This window comes from Lampetra fluviatilis, chromosome 6, assembly GCF_964198595.1.
Source record: "Lampetra fluviatilis chromosome 6, kcLamFluv1.1, whole genome shotgun sequence".
In the NCBI taxonomy this organism is placed as follows: domain Eukaryota; kingdom Metazoa; phylum Chordata; class Hyperoartia; order Petromyzontiformes; family Petromyzontidae; genus Lampetra; species Lampetra fluviatilis.
Genome location: NC_136280.1, coordinates 5,194,295 through 5,212,564, shown reverse-complemented (window position 1 = coordinate 5,212,564; position 18,270 = coordinate 5,194,295). Strand labels below are relative to the sequence as shown.

The following is an 18,270-nucleotide window of genomic DNA, read 5'->3' as shown; positions in this document are numbered from 1 at the left end:
CAAGATCTCTGATGAAGTCGTTGAGGTCTTTTTGGTTGAGGTAGTATGGAATTCTCTCCTCAGCTCCACCTCTGAAATTGTCATCTGGATCTACAACGTCTTCCTCGCTCTCTGACTTGCTGCTGTCTTCTAAAGACGGCTGCTCTCTCTCTGGAGGAGTGGGTATGGGAAGCTCATGGCAGTGCGGCACCGGGGCGATGGATGAAGGAAGGTCCGGATACGTGATTGCAGGTGCATTCTTGCCAGTCCGACGTTTGGAAGGGTCCACCATGCATAAGTAGCATTTTCTTGAGTGGTCAGTGGGTTCCCGCCAAATTCTTGGGATAGCGAACTTCATGGCTCTCTTTTCCTTTCTTTACCATCCTACAAATTATTTTTTTTTTCACCCATGACTAATGTGTAAGAGATTCTCGCAACATTTTTCATGTATGATATATATTTTCAATAACATTGAAAATAGTAAAACATTTAAAATGTAAAAACTTTTACAATTTTAAAAATGTTAACAAATTTTATAACATAAAATTCCAAGCAACAATTGTCCATCTTACCTTCCAGAGTTGTTTTGCATTGCTCGCAGGTGAAATTATGTGCCCAAGGTTTGTCTTGATCCCCAACAGTCATGCCGAAATATGCCTTGTAGGCCTCACACATCTTAGCAGATGCTTCCACAGAGTACTTTTTCGCTCTTGTCTTGATAAATTGGCCGCAGACATAGCAAAATGCGTCTGCTGGATGCTTGCAGCCTCTTGATGCCATCTCCGAAAATGCAGATATGTATCCACTTAGGCAGCTGGAACTCAGCTGAACTGGTCTGCTTAAGGCCCCTGTATTTATACTCCTATTCATATTACTGGAAAGTTCTAGAATGTTCTAGAAGTTACTCCAATTTTACTCAGCACTGAATCTATCTAGAATGTTCTGGAAAATATGTAAATTTCAAAATATCACTGTCCTGGTCACAAAAGCACAGTTTGTGGTAAATAATAACAATTTCCTGTACTTTTGAGGCATAAGCAATTAGGAAATAACACTTTATACCCAGGAACAAAAATAGAAACATTTTGTTACACTGTTTTTTTTTTAAAGTTCTATCTTCGTGAATAGGTCTGCAGTTAAACGTGGAGCAAAGTGTAGTGTTAATGCTCAAACCTTGGTTTGAGCATTGCAAAATACAAGATAAACATTGCTCCCGCAAGACTCACATTTTTCTGATACCGAGGAGTCGTCCTGAAAGCATGTTATTAGCCTTTAACGACCAGTTATGCGGAACAAGTTTCTTATCGATATGCTGTGTTGAAGAGTGGAGGAAGCAAGCCACGTTTATGGAAATAAGACTTGCAGCTTTCCTTTTTTTGTATCCTAAGGGATAAAAAAAATCCCTATGCACACTATATTATACTGCACAAAAGCACAGCTTCCTGTGAAGCCTGCGCATATGGCTGTGATGAGCCGGGAGTTAAAATGACGACACAAGCTTAATCAGATAGACAGGAATACAATGGTAAGAGGAAGAGATGAAAGAAATACACCAAATTAATATTGTCGCGTTATATTCCACGGGTGATCACATACACAGCCTATTGTCAAGAAGGTGTTGGTTTCTGGTTAAAAGCGGTGAGTTTGAGCAAACTTGTCAAACGTGGCTCATCCTTATCAGCGATTCACATTGGTAATTGTGTCCCATGTTAACTTTTTCAAGTGTGAAGTTTTTTGCTGTACATCATTGACATGACCATTAGCACAAAGCCGGTCTCTTCACTATATGTCAGTTCTCTTCATTTACAATGCATTCGCAAGTCCACTGCCACTTTGAATGCGTTACGGTTTTAAAGTTAATGCATGTACTGTGTGTTGAACTTCTTTCACACCGTACGTAGCCAATCGTGCTAATTGTGGGGTGCGGGAGTAAAAACCTGCTCATTGGAGGTGCAATTTGATCGAACTCACAAAACGTGTAGCTCAACTGCATTTGATGCATGTGTCGGTTAAAAAAAAAGTTATTCATTTGTCCAGGATGCGGGGTAGAAACTCCTATATTGTTCAGCGGAGGGTACCATGGGTACTATTGGGTGGCCCTTTAACACGAATTCGATATCTACATTTTGCATTAAATTTCTAGTGCAGGGTACTAATAATATTTGTATATTTAGTTGATGCTTTGGCCACGTGAGTCAGGCATATGTCTTCATATGGACAGTTAAGACTGATCCTGTGTTGGCATCGTTGAGTATGGGGTGCCAGATGTAATGATGTCCAGCAAGAGTCAACTGCTGTCCATGTGGACATTTTCAAGCATAACTAGGACTTAACTGCCATAAATATTATTATCGTGCGGTAAAAATTAGCTCATCGCTAACCTGGACACCGTACCGAAGCGGGTGGAATCCGGAATGTTTATGATGTGTAATGGCCATTTCCATATAATTATGAGTGACTCATGATGACATTACTGTGAAAGTTACTCCCCCAAAAAGGTTGAGGGAGAATTATCATCCGTGCCTGTGTCTCATTCATTCAACATGTGAAATTTACAATTCGCTCTCGTCTGCCAAAACAGTAATCTGACATTTTTATCTGTGATGAAGGGTTATGCTCTTGATTTATTTTGCAAAAGCAGAGCCTAATATTAACATCTATATGAACATTTGTGGCATTTACATATTTAATGGCTTCATCAGCTATCCCCCTCTGCATATAATTCCGTAATTATATGCACAGCACCTAAGTTTATACTCTTAAAATGTCATGAACACAAAGTGGCTTGTGGTAGTTTTCAATGGGCATCTTCCATTCCATGAGTCTGATGGCGAGTGGGCTCATGTGGCTAATGCTCGTGTTATAATACTCGGGGTAAAAGCGGTATGTATGCGTGTACGTTGAACTTCTGCCACGCCGTACACAGTCAACCGTGCAAATCGGAGGTGCGGGGAAGGACAACAAACTAAACAAAAAAAGGCAGTTCTAAAGAAATTCGTTTTCTGTCTCGATTTAGAAGTGGATAGCTCCAGTGGCTTGCTAATATCAGAAGGAAAGATCATTCCAGACAGCCGCAGAAGCGCATCTGAAAGCACGCTATGCAGCTACTGTATTTGTTCGATGGTTCGCCAAAAGCTGTTGTAAGGATGACCGGGTGATGGATTATCCTCCTTGACGAGATCAACAAGGTATTGTAGTTCAGGTGTAATGAGTTTGTGGTCTTAGCTTGTTGATAATTGCATAAAATCCAATACATGATGAATAATAATAATAATGTAATTGAACAATAATGATAATTAATTTGTTGCTAATATTCCCGATATACGTAGGCACATACATTTTTTTGACATGGCATAAATCCCAAGGATCCTGAGAGAAACCCACACACGTGAGGAGTTAGCGGTCAACGCACTAGGCCTGTGAAGGCGACAGACAATTAAGCGTGTAAAGATTCAGCCACTCGAGATTGAAGTCGCTATTTAATAAAAAAACATAGTTTTGTTTTACATTGTGGTGAGTAGTATCCCTACAATGGCATACAGAAGTCCTCGTAGTACACACTACATACACGAATAGAAAATAATCTTACACGCACCGTTGGATACTTGCGTTGTGAGTGTAATAATCAATTTTAATCGAATAATTTAAACACTGTTATACATGCCTACAGGAAAACCACTCCCTGGATAACATAAAGGGAAAACAGTCTCAGGGTGAGCATCAGGAATATAATGAAAAGGTACTGGAAAGGAGTCTATCGCACCATTTTCATATATTTGTTCCCTTTTGATAATAAGTGTGCTGTTAGGACATTTATATGATCGTAATTGCATAAATGTGATAATTTTAAAAAAACGAATATAATTTAAAAAATGTCTAATGGTGATAAAGAGGCTTATGAGTTCAAATGAATTCCGGAGAGACACAATTTACGGGAAAAAAAAAACCCAAATCAAATGGCATATTCAACATAACGCAATAAAATATGGAAAAAAAAAATTAAATGCCGAAAAAAAGGTATGCAAAAAAGCACCATTTGTGGACGGAACCTGGGGGAATGAGAGTCTTTACGAACCATGGCAGGGGGATTGTTAAAATATTCATGGATTTCCCCCCCCCCCCCCCTCTCAGGCTGCTGTACAGATCATAATTCACTGCCCTGTTACACTGCAATGATCTGCCGGCTGTAATGAGCCTTCGTACAGACATTGCCTGGCGATTCAATTACCATGCAGCTGTAGTTAACATTTAAATTGTGTTCTCCAGCATCCCGATGGCATGTGCCGTATTGTTTAGGGATTGAGCGCCGCAGGGATGGCGGCACAGATCAATGTGGCAGTTGCATTTGCCCGAGACGCTGTCTGCATTCAACGGGGAAAGCGGTCGACATTTGGCGATGCAGATTTGGAAGAAAAACAGAAAGAAGGGAACTTAAAGCCATTTCCTACTATTTATGACTTACTGAAGGCTGCGACTGTATTATTTGAATTTACAATGCCTTCTGGCATTTCACGATATAATATGCTTAGCCGCGATGCTGGCCAATTTTTTTTGTTAATAGCAAGTTTCTGATTGGGTGCTATTTTAAACATTTGGTGGGAAAAAGATACTCATGCTCATCATGGCTATTGATATACAATAGCTCCATTAGGTTTTCGGCCCCGATGTTAATAACAATAACGATGACGCCAATTATTTACCCAGGCAATGCTCACTGAGTTGTAAGACTCCTTTTCAGGAGGGCCCTCCATTGGGATTTCTGGCCAATACCATTAATAAGTGGCATATGGCGGGGGGGGGGGACCAGAGTACCTTGAGAAAGCCTACCATGCATATAAAGTAACACCCAATGACTACCATCTTCTGACCACCACCTTGTGGTCCACACCTGGCTAGCCCCGGGGCGGTGGTCGTCCAGAGAAGCATTGCCAAGCTCACTCCAGGTCTGCTCTCTCAGATCCAATGAGATTGGGTGCATTCAGGGTTATGTCGTCAAAAAGCAAAACAGTTTTTCTTGAAATTCCTCAGCATTGCACTAAATTCGATTGCGTTTCAGTTTTAGATTTTGTTTACGTACACTGCACATGCTTGTGACTGTATGTTTAATTATAGTTCAAGTGTGCATGTGAAATGTGTATTGTTGTTGTGGGACGCATATGTTATTTGTCTCAGTGTAACTCCAAGGGTGTACCCGTCCACGCTTCTTTGCCTACTTGAGAGGGATATCAGCTGTTAAGTGAGTGGACATTGGCAAGACACAACTCCAGAAGGTAATGACAGCCAACGGTCGAGATTGAAGACAGGGTGGCCGCCAACGGAGAGAACCTGCCTAAACGGATGATCAGATTTTAACTGATGAGATCAGCTCATGTGCATGAGCTAGATGGAATGTTGCAACACACGGCTTGAGGGATGGCTATGACTCGGGGAGGTCTTCATCCAGTAGTGCATAGAGCATGTCTGGTGAGAGTGTGCAAGATGTTACATAACTTAAATAGGTAACTGTAATAATATGCATCAAATTCTGCTGCACTATTTCAGCAGCTCTCTGGTTTCCCTTAGGTTATCATTCTTAAACAACTGCAGTTTTGAAAGGTTCCAAAAGTTAGTCTAACGATTTCCAAATAGAACATTCTGGAAACTTAAAGGTTAATTCACAACATTGCATTATCCCAATTGATCAGCCTGTCTGTTTTGTAGATTTAAAAAAACGGCCAGATATTATGTCATTCACCAAGCTGCATTTTGACTTGTTTACCTTTCGTCAGCTTTCTGGCTTTTAAAATGGAAACATCATTAACGATTTGACTTAAGTAGGTTTGAGTATAATAACACCCAATCACATTCAGATAATCACAAGTTTAATATACGCAGCATTAATACCACTGTTCGGACACAGACAGGAAAACCAGTTACTACCGTATAATGTGAGTGATTGCTTCTATATTCTAAGATAATTGATCTTAAAAGTAGCTCCCTGTATAAAACACGCGCCCAAGCACATACACTGTTATCAGCTGTGTGCTTTAGAGTTAGCACTGAGTGTATTTAAGCATCACCAGATGTAATTATATTTACTTGAATGGACAACTAAACAGTACTAAGATGCAATAAAGTAAACAAATGCAACGCATTGATAATCATCAAATGGACGTGGACTGAATGACTATCTGTCATTGTTATGCAATGCTGGCTAATTAAGCGCGTGATGAGAATGTACTCTCGTAACAAGAATTAACGTGGCAATGCCATATTCATTTGCAGTTTTTATTGTTTTTATATTAGATCTAGCGTTATGAATGTGGGTGTAGCAGTTCACATATTGCACAATGAACCTGGTAACCTGAGTTCTATTCCAGGCCACAGCTAACCCCAGTGGTGAGTGACATTCGACTAGACTGGCTTGAGTTGGCCCCCTCCGCCCCACCTGTTCTCCTGCAGCAACTAGCACGAACCAATTATCCAGAGGCCAAAAACTTATTTTCTTAGAAACTAAACTTTTTATTTCATCAGGTAAGGTTCACTGAGCTATATAGCTCTTTTTTCAGAAGTGACCAGGTCAACATGTGATATAGTTCAACGAAGTGATATTTAAAGCAGACAAATACGCCGTAGTTTTTTTTTGTTATTTTCTTTGAACCTATCTACGTGACTTTACCGAAAGACCCAAAGAATAGTCAAATACTCTAAATGCATGTTTCTAAATGTGGAGGGAATAATTGTAGAACCCAGAGAAAAATTCACGCGACCATGGGAAGAACATGCAAACTCGAAATATACAGGCATTAGGGTCTGGATTGAACCCACGACCTCCTGCATACCAGGCGAGGGAGATAACATTATCTTTTGGGAAATCAACAGTTGTCTTAATGTAATATGGATAGGCTCACTCCCATCATAGGAACATGGACACTTTGCATTGCTTGGCTCAGGGCTATAAACAGAAGTCAAGAATCAAGAATCATTACGCTCATTTAAGCATGAAACCATTTTGAGTTTTTGACTGGTGAAATCCGGTTCATTTCTGCGGTGAAAATTACGTGATGTGATTACAATAATTATCTTTTTTCTCTCCATTTCATTATACCACTGCGGGCCAAACATCTACATATACAATGTGAAGCGAAAGGAAATATATATCTTTAAGGCAATCGCCAATTGTATTTTTTTCATACGAAATAACACAATATTCAGACAATTTGCTTTCTTCCCATCACAAAACATCTGCAGTACACATGGAGGTTCTGCCATATACTGTTACAGATGTGGGAAACGTTCGCACTCTTTGTGGAAAACTTCTTCGACGATACCCATGCCAATGTTAAACTCATAAGAGCCTGAGATGATTTCATAACAATGGAATAAGTAATCTCAAGTATCTAATTGGGATAAGATTTAATTTTAAATAGTTAGATTTCATATTTAATGGACAATTTTGTACGTTTTTTTCCGTCAGATTTTTTATATAAATTGACACCGATAATAATTATCAGCATACATTTATTTAGCATAAATGGCAATTTATTTAGTATAAATTATAATTTAGCATGCCTAACAAATGTAGCGTCAGCCAATGGCAAGATAACCCACTGTCGGTGGGAAAAGAACGGATGTTATGCAATGTAAGTGACATCACTTCCGGTGATGTCATAAGTTCGGATCATTGACTAAAAGAAGAAAATTCTAGGCACCAATTTAGGAATTTTGGGATGAATCCAAAAAAATCTGGAACACATCCGTAGTACGGAAGAGATCTTGCGCTCAGGATAGCATATACCTACCGAGTCTGAAACGAGTCACTGTGTTGGCTGTGAGTGGGAATTGAACTTGGGTCGCCACTCGATTCGCATCGCAGTGGTGTTTAACCAAACACAACAACACCCGCGGTTCACCACTGAAGTGGCGGGCGGACTTCACCCACGGCACTTCTGCCGGGCGAGATGCCCCCTGAGGCCACTTAAAGTTTGCCGACAAAAACTTGCGAGCAGCAGGTCACGAGACAGACCTTAGGTGTTTTGGGTTGACTGGCAGGTGCTAAGCAACGCTTTTCCACACCGCTGATTTGTGCGAGTTAACGCCACCCTGAACCAAGCCGCAGGACTGAGCTCTCACCAAAAGACTGCTCAGTGTTAATGAAAAGAAATGACGACGGTGGTGATTATAATGATGATGTATTCTGAAAACGATAGTGATCACAACAATGTAGATTGGGGATGATTATTTTTTTTTGATAACAATGTCGAAGATTACAGCGACGATGAATTGTATTGTAATATTAAACAAATTACAACGATGTGATAGAGTGGTGGTGATGATGGTCATGATTACCATGGTAGTGATTATATATAGATGATGGATGATGACAATGATAACAATGCCGCTGCAGCTGATGATAATCCACAAACACCCAATCCACTAACCCACACCAACCTCTATCCCATGGTGATCCACAAATACTTGCCTCCACAGCTCAGAATTCTAGATGTGCACCAATAATTTGCGCAGGGCACACCAGGCAGCCAATCTAAGGCTGTCGCCCTCGGGAAGGCTCTGAACAGGTGTCACGGATGTTCCCCGTGGCCGAGAATTGAACTCAGGTCACCGGAATTGTAGTGCAGAGCTGAGATTTATTCGCGAAAACCGACTCCACATGAATTTCAAAGTGTGAAAAGGGGGCGATTTTATGCAAAAACGGTCATTCCACCAAAAAGTGGCAGAATTATAGCTAAAATATCCCCGTGTATCTAAATTCAAAATTAAATATTTAAAACTACTTTGGTGCATGAGAGCCCTGTTCAAGGGAATCACACACTTAGAGCGCATCATCATTATCACTGGATAGCCATGATTTATCCACTGCTGGATGAAGGCCTTCCCACATCGTCACCATCCCTGGGACCCTTGCCATGCCATAATCGACGTCACTTCTGAGGTACATATCTCCAGTTTGGTCCATCATCCATCATCCCTTCTAGCAATGTCCTGTACAAGCCCGCTTATTTTTTTTTTATGAATAGTCGATATGATGTCCCTAACTTGTATATTTTCTCCAATCCACATGTTCTTCCCTCTGTCTGACTGTCTCTTGGTGTAATTCCTTTCTTCTTTGCATACTTTTCATACTTCTGTTTTTTATGCCTCATGTTTCTTATTCACTTGTCATAGGCAATATAAGTTGTTTGTTTGGGAAGAAGGGTATGTTGTGTTTCATTATTAACAATTATAACTGAATATGAAATACAGGAAATAATGGAATAACTTAATAAAGAAGGCTGCAAAGTTGGGCTCCAGATAAACATGAGCTAGACGAACGTCATGTACAACAAGTGCAATACAACCGGGAAACACAACCGAGCATGTAGAAATGTACAGGGCATTTATTGAAAATGTACTGGAATGAAATGTATGAAATAAATATGTGGACGAGATTAGGATGGAATGCTTTTGGAAGAATAAGCAGCAGGGACATGCACACTTAGAGGCATTTATAAAAATGCAATCCTTGTCCAACATGTAAAGAGGAGTTAAGAGCATTTTAACATTGAGCCTTTGCAACAGTTGGTGAAAATATCACGCTTGTGAACACACATTAACAATGTGCCTATATCTGTGCAGTAGAGTGCATAGACGGGGACTTGAATATTAGATAGGAAGCTATCAAAGTCATTCAAGAAAGAGGCTTTGCATAATTTGAAATTCTGCAATGGTGACAGCATTTTCAATATACATATTTACGTACACGCTTGCTTTCCAAGCATAGTTTCAAAATGCCACCAACATAAATTTAAGGGTGGAATAACTCACAAAAGCAGGGTTACTAAGACAGTGAAATTCCTTTCTATAGCAAACACTTACTTCCTGAGCTGATTCAACCCTGACTCGTTATCTCACTGGACTTTGCATTTTAGAGGATGCAGGTTTGAACTCTCTGCACAGCAGTTGAACATAATGGGGAAAGTTTCTTAAATCCCCACTGCCTCTGTCCATCCAGCAGTACATATGGGTAAACCACAATTCGTCGATCAGCACGTTGCATGTGGCGGGGTAAAGTGTGGATTCTCCCACCCCTTGTAAGACATATGGGCAGTGTGGAAGAGTAGGCCAAATACTTTCTAGAGGGCCTCAGCATGGTAGAGTTGTGAGCAAGATATAGCAGACCTGCACCTTTAAAAAAAAAAAACCTGATCTGCAGAAAATGACAGATAAAAAAAGCCCAAACTACAAGGCCTCCCTTTTGTTGGGATGGGGTGGAGCTGATCGGGTCGAGTGTTGGGATCGTGGCCTGGGCCAACCTCTCAGCCCCATCGTGTCGCCAGAATAACCCTGGCCCGTTGAACATGTGCGAGTTCTTGTTTTGCTGCCATGCAAGTGGCATAGCTATTGTGTGCGCAAGCAATGCAACTGCATTGTGTTTCACGAGCCACAGCGGCCACGGCATTAAGATACAAAGAGTGGAGAAAATTGTACAGGGAAGTGTGGAAGGGGTGAGGCATATGTTATTCATTGCAACAGGCCCCATGCCAACCATGCTATACCACTGCCCTTGTGTATATGTTGTCCTTGACGATATTTTTTACATCTCTTTACGCGTTTTTTCTTATCAACTTTGTTCCCCATTTTTTTGCCCCGGTTATGTTATGTATTTTTCACAGTTTTGTGCTAAGGTTAGGCACTTAAGAGGTTCCGGGGAATTGGCACCTCTCCTGCACGTAAGAGCGTGCCCGTCCACATTATTTCTGCTCTGTTAATTATGCATATGTGTGATCAGCCCGACCTCACTGTTAACTGAATTCACAAAAATGCGGAATCTATAAGCAAAAGGAGTTTCACTGCAAACGCTGTTTTACGTGCTTTTTAAACCAATCCCAGATATCTGTGAATCAATACTTTAACTCACATATTGTATGGGAATATGTGGAGAGTCCTATTTGATCCAGGGTGCTTATTTATTACATTGTATCTCCGTGGTTCTTTCAGCAGTGGCAGCTTACACCACAAATCACGTGTGGAATGGGCAGAATGAGTCAATTGAGTGCGATATTGCCAATTTACTCAATTTTGTACATTCAACATCCAATTTCACTGGCCACCACACATTTATCAACATCTGCCACTACCCCACATTAAGAATCACAGTATCTTTGTTACCTTATCCATCATGGGCACCTATGTGGACCGAGGAAGTAAACTGTAGATTTAAAAATAGGTAAATCCATATTGCAAACGGGATGTATTGGTGGTGCAGTGCTTAGAGTAGCAAGCTATACATTTGGAGACCCGAGTTTGATACCTGGCCATGGCTAACTGACATCAGTGTTGAGTGATACCTGAAACGTGGTGAAGTATGGTCAAACAATCTCCATGACCAACAGGGCGTGGGGAGGCCTGAATGCAGCAGTGGATTGACAAAGGTGCATACATCATTATTGCTATCACAGCTATAATAGCCTCTGGGGTGATCTGTAATAATCTTGTCTTTCAAAGTGCAATATTGTTAATGAACGGTAACGTTGAATTTAACAATATGATATCGCATTGGTTTTCTACATTTAAAGGTTTTGAATGCAAGATGTGGTAGTTTGCATAATATATGCAAACATTTTATTTTTTCTCAGTGTGTCTTTACAAAAATATCCTGAAAAAATAAAGTTGTCACCCTTTATTTGCTGAGTAATGGGAATTTTAAAGCCCAATTGCCACTTTCAAACTATTAAACTGAAAAAATATCGTATGTCTTTAGAGATAGGTAAACATTAAGTGTTGCTCCTTCCATATCATGCTCGACTAAGCCACATAATGCCAACCATTACCATGTCTATTTTGGTATTTCAGCTTGCGATGCAAATAAGGAAATTCATTATTTATTTCCTGTCTTCAATAATGTAACATTGTTTCCACAATTACATGAATTATTAAAAAAGGGAATATTTTAAAAACCAAATTCAAAATGCAACCTCGAAATTCACGTGAACAAGGTCTGAAGGTTACGAGACATTTTCTTTCCCAACATAAGGCGCATCTCAAATTTGTATTTTATCGTGAACGTATTATTTTCAACAATTTTTAAAGAGTGATGCATGTATGTACAGCCTACTAGACCAACTAAGGTTTATATCGTTATTTAACATACACTACAGAACAATAATAACGCTGTGGTTTTCACACCTGATGATGACTGCTTGTGTTGCAATCGAAACGTCGTGAGAATGTAATTGTTTTATTTTTATTATTTTATTATTTCCCTTCTACGTGACTTTACCGAAAGAACCAATAATATGAATCCCTGCAGTCACGAAAGCTTTAAATCGAAATTTAGTTAAATGTAGCTAAGAAGATAAAGGTGCAGCCCTGCAATTGCCTCGCTCATCCCACTGCTGGTGGGGAATACATATGCTAGAGGGAGAGTTCTAGAAAGCACCCCTAAGAAATTAGTCGGCTTCCTCTTCCCCGCTTGGCCGGATGTCTTGGAAAAAGCACCCACACTTTATCCCACCGCGCACGATCTGCTGATTAACTAACTGTGCCGTAACCATTTATAATTGCCTGGGTAGCCATAGGCAGAGGTGGGGAATTTAGAAACGTTCCCAATTTTTCAACTGCCGTGCCAGGAGATGGAACTGAACCAGAGACCTCTGGATTGCCAATTAGAGTGTGCTGCTAAGCATTGCGCCGTGGGAGTATTCTGCAAACTATTGTTGTAATTTGAAAATGTCGCACGGCAAACATTGCGTAAGCAACCAATGAAGCAATGATCAATGTAGTTGTAAAAAATATAAATGTTCCCTACGTATTTATACGAACTTACTTCGGCCATTTTAAATGGGAACATTATTATGAAATAAAAATGTCTTCATATTTTTTTTTATATCCACAATGTGAACACAAAATGCACCAACACAGCCTACCCCATCAACTGAAAGATAATAACTCGCATCCCTTTGTGAATCCACTGCCGGATGAAGGCCTTCCCACGTCGTGTCAGTCATGGGAGTTGTTTGACCATACTTCACCACGTTTGTCAGTGCGATTTAGTGGAGGAGGAAACCAAGGATTGGTTCGGCTGTCACTCGCCACGAATGGTCTGGAATCAAACTCGGGTTGCCAGGTCCATAGTGCAGTGCGCAGATCCCTTTGTGCAAGCTCTCCAACCAAAGTGAAATCATAAATAAAGAGTTATCTATTTTAACTGCCATGCATTACAGAGTATTCTCCAGCAAGCTAATGCATACTTTTTTTTTTCAAAGTAAGAATATATTTTAGGAAATTTACACAAGACAAAGATCCCCCCCATATAGCCTTAACAGACTTTTGGGGCAACTGCTGTTTGTGAGCACATATGACGGCTGGCATGGTACACAAGGGGGTGGATGGCACCATACCCGGGCGCCTTTGTCTCTCCATTGCTGATGTTTACACAGCACCAGGTACTCCCATTTAAGGCTGAGTAGAACTCGGGGAGGCCCAGGAGCGGTTCAGATAATCGCCACTGGCAATTTACACACCCGCACACACACAAGCTTAATATCTATTTCTGAAAATAAAAATCCCACCGATATTATGAATAAATTTCACAGCTTGCTCACATAAACCTAAAGCAATCGGCTTATCCTGGAGATTATGAACACTATATTAAAGTTGCGTTAAGTTAAGCAGAAACAGTGAGGCATGGATATACCCTATACAATTCCCTTTTAACTACACCAGCCACACGTGGCGACGAATATATTTCCAATGCCTGAGCTTGATTATGTTTTCACCTAACTCGGAGTCCTCTTAATGATATAAAAGTCTTACCAAATTGTGAATCGATCCACCGTGGAATTCGGCAGGAGGCAGATGGGAATGCTGATGACGTTTTCAGGTCTCAAGGGCCTCATGGGAAGCAGGATCGCCACGTCATTATCCAGCTTTACCTCGCGAGTGGGGGGCAGGTCAGGTGCCCGATACAGCACCAGTTTTCCCACCCAACGAAGGTTCTGTAGCAGGATTGACAGCTCTTGTGCCTTCCAGGCATGCACCTCCGTATTGTCCTCCTTTGCGCACTCGCCACCCCACTGCATGGCACAGTAAAGCTCCACCTCTGCGTATGTCAGCAGAGGGCTGGGAGGCCAAAACCACCGCGATGGAAGCACAACCTCCGCTAGGCACATTGCCAAGGTTCCGGACAACTGGCACGAACTCCTCACTTCTTGCGCATCTTGGAAAACGTGCAGCCTTATGCAAGGCAGGTCCCGCATCGAGTCAGGGTCCAGCCAGTCTCTTCCAGTAATGTAAAACATCACTTGAGCTTTGGGCCTATCAGAAAACATCATTTCCTCCGTTAAAAGTGGTTGCAGTTGCCAGCTGGACCTCGGGCCAATTGAATCAGGCTGAAAAGAGTTTCTGGTTCGTAGGAGATCAATCGTGACTGGCTTTGAGGCTGAAAAAGGTCCAAAACTGACGTTCATGATTGGCGGGCCATTGGCTTTAAGAATAACAAAAGGTTGGGAGTGGGATGTGAGGTTTGCATTTGTTGCAATTTCCTGGTTCACCCTCTTGAGGAGGTAGGATGTCTCCGTGTGAAGAAGCTCGTATCTTGCAGGTAGATAGAGCAGTGGTGAGTAGAGGTGCTCATTGTCCAAACTCATGGCCACTGTTGACATAATAAAAAACAACACAAGTTATGTATTAAAACAGCAGTTGTATCGATGCAAAATCCACCAAACAAAACGATATTCCATTAAAGCAGGACATATTATTGTTCAGATTGCACAATTTAGTATCATCGTCATTGCAAGTCAGGTTAATACTAATAATTATAGCTGCTATTATTCTATCATGTGCAAATAATGTCGCATTTATTGTAATATGTTATGAAAATTGAATGGCAGATAGCAATCTTGACATACATTTTGAAAAGATACATGTTTTAAACAGTAATGATTGTAAATTTTGACTTAAAGCTTTCGTGACTGCAGGGATTCATATTCTTGGTTCTTTCGGTAAAGTCACGTAGAAGGGAAATAATAAAATAATATGATATTAATATTATACCAATAATGTGCAAAAATATTATATAAATATTATTTTATTATTTCCCTTTTACGTGACTTTACCGAAAGAACCAAAATAGTAATGAGTGTGTTCAACTTCTCATTAAATATTGATATGTGACATTAAATGCTACACATTTTTGCACATTATTGCTATTGTTATATGTGTAAGAATGTAAAGCAGAGGCTGAAATCTCAGCAAGTCATGGCTATCGCCACAGCAACCCATTCATAAGCTAATTGACGTCAAAAGAAATGGCATTCTGTGTCAAAATAATACAAAAAGTAAACACGAGTGCATAAAGGGAATTTCATTTCATCATAATCATATTAATTCATATGCATTTTTTAATATTTCGTTTTTATATGAAATGACAGTCATTTTATTACGTGCCTAAGTTCCCCCTATTAATCTGCACGCACATGCCGATCACGCAGTCTAATACAGAATTCCCTTGGTGAGCCGTATGTTACATTAACCCCAGGCGACTTCGTAAATATGAATAGATATAAAAATGTCATTTCTTACATTTATTGTGCTGCATGTAAAATTTTACACGGCTGTTTATGATGAACACAATTACAAGAAGATTGTAATTATACATTTAGTCATACACCAAAAATAGCAACAAATATACCAACAACTATGAATATAAAATTTTCATTAAAAGAAAATTAACTAACTGTTTGAAAAGACAGCATGTCTATATAAACTTAAGTCAATTTTAAAAACTTTTAATGCATGAATACTGAAATAAAACGACATGCTGGCACCACATATAGATAATATCTAGTGAGCGAGGCAATTTTTTTTGTCAATTGTCATCTAAAATGACCCAACTTACGTAAATAATGACTCAATTTTCAGATGATTGATAACAAAAAAAGCACATTGCTATTTCTTATTCAACAAAATTATTTTTCTTAGGACAATGCTCAGGAACAACATATCACAATGTGTACTCTTTGGTTCTTTCAGTAAAGTCACATAGGTCTAAAAAAAATCACGACGTTTCGGGCGCAACACAAGTGTCCGTCATCAGGTGGCTTTACCGAAAGAACCAAAGAGTATGGATTCCTGCAGTCACGAAAGCTTCAAATCAAGATATCACAATGTGTGATAATAACAATAAATGACGGGTCCTTTTTCAATCCACTGCTGGATGAAGCCTTTGAAGCCTTTCCATGGCAGTCTGAGTCATGGGCATGGTTGACCGTACGGTACTTTATCACGCTGGTCAGTTCTGGTTGGTGAGGTGGGGCCTCAAGACTAGTCCGGATATAACTCCCCACCGATGTTAGCCGTGAGCAGAAATTAAACTCGTTGCCGAGTTCATAACGCAGCAGTGTGCCAACCACTTTACAGCCATTCACCCCAACGATGGATAAAAGGTCATCTAAAATCAGGCAAGAAAGACAAAGGGATGATCCTTATTTGACGCAGAGACATTATAATGCAATAACAAAGGAATAAAAGTGACTGTGCTCACAGAATCCTACGGATAATGGCTTGGCTGCATGCTCGTGCTGTATTTTCAATCTTCAACCTGATTATTTGCCAATAGGTCCAACTAAGGGGTTAGGATTGGGAGCAGTGAGTCACTGATCGGCATGCATTTTCATTACTCCGTGACAAGAGGCCCGAACTAAACCATCTGAAATTTCCCGTTAAAAATAATTCGGTTGAGTGCAACGCTGCATCATAATTGCATTATTACGGCGGAGAAATGCGAATTCCGTTGTTTCTATATTGTAGATGATATATTTCCCCAATAGCCGATCCTGTTATAACATTTGGATGGGGTAATTACCAAGCTGAAATGTATTATTTTAAAATCTATTCATAAAAATTTCCTGCAAGCACGCAACGAAGTATTCTGTATTGAGCATATTAATTTGAGCTTAAATTTCGATTTAAAGCTTTCGTGACTGCAGGGATTCATCTCCTTGGTTCTTTCGGTAATGTCACGTAGAATTATTTTATTTTATTATGTTTTATTTTTATTATTTTATTACTTCCCTTCTACGTGACATTACCGAAAGAACCAAGAAGATGAATTTGAGCTTATTTTAATAAACCTCTCTCTTTGTCCCTCTGTTGGAGACTGCTCCACGAGCAGTGGCGTGAGCATACAACTTGCAGGGGCTGCACCTTTATCTTGATGTATCGTAATACAAAATATCCACACTTTTCAGTCGATGAGTCTTCATTTGTGCTTAATGCTTTTTTACAAAATGTTTAACGTGCACATTATATAAAAATTGCGTTGCATTGCCCAACAAAGGTAGAATTTACCCCCCATGATCTCTTACAGCCTGTTGTGTCAAAAAGGTAAGCTTGCCAAACGGATAGGATCTATCTGTCAGCTCATAACCAAAATCGAGAATGTCACTGACAGAACCTTGCAGGAATCACCTGGGGCACCTCAGCTAAGCAGAGCTGAGCCTGGATAGTGCCTCGATGGGCGACGACCGGCAACAGAAACACGCCATTATAGCATCGCTGCTACATTGTGTGCAGCACAGAGCACTGCAGCAACAAAAATTGCTGTATATTACAAAGACCGGCAACAGAAACACGCCGTTATAGCATCGCTGCTACATTGTGTGCAGCACAGAGCAGAGCAGAGACATCCATTGTACTGCACCGTGCTCACAACAACTCAGCTCTTCCGCCTTCACCTACCCACACTGACCGGCTTGGCGAGGTATGATGTAACGACCCAAACAGCATCAGGACAGCCCTCATTCTGGCAGTGCATTTCCAAAATGTCTGTAGGTGCACGTACTAACTCCCCCCCCCCCCGACTGTTCCTGCACCATACTTAGATGTGCAAACAGCGCTTTGTGCTGACTTGTTTAGAGTAGCACCTCTCTAAACACTTTGCTCGGATTCGTACGTCAACAAATTATGGCTCGCTGCTTGCTGGCGGCTTCAATGAACGCTGCGAACGTTGTATTTGTAGCCCGTTTGGATGTGGAGTAGTTTCCAGCCGTTACTCAGAAAATACAAAAAAATCACAATGAATGCCAAAATACTGTCAAGATCGTATGCCGTGTGAAGAAAATGCTTCTGTGATGTCAAAATTGCCGCGTAGCCCGTGGCGCAAGTATTTCGAAACTGTACCTCGGCTATAAAGCTATTACGGGGAAAAACATACTCACCGTTTGCTAATAGCACATCGTTGGCAGATAATAAAGTAGGATTCACCATCATCATCTTCAACTGCTCCTCCCCACGTTATGGTATCGTTCATGC

At 40.5% G+C, this 18,270-nt stretch overlaps 1 protein-coding gene across 1 annotated transcript in view; it reads right to left on the bottom strand.

The window, feature by feature from the left end:
• LOC144933074 (transmembrane protein 132C-like) overlaps positions 1 to 18,270 on the bottom strand; it is a 152,720-nt gene that overhangs the window by 71,142 nt on the left and 63,308 nt on the right. The window contains exon 2 of the mRNA XM_078857576.1: positions 13,774 to 14,611. Within this exon, the coding sequence (XP_078713702.1) occupies positions 13,774 to 14,611 (838 nt within the window). The remainder of the gene's footprint in view (positions 1 to 13,773; positions 14,612 to 18,270) is intronic.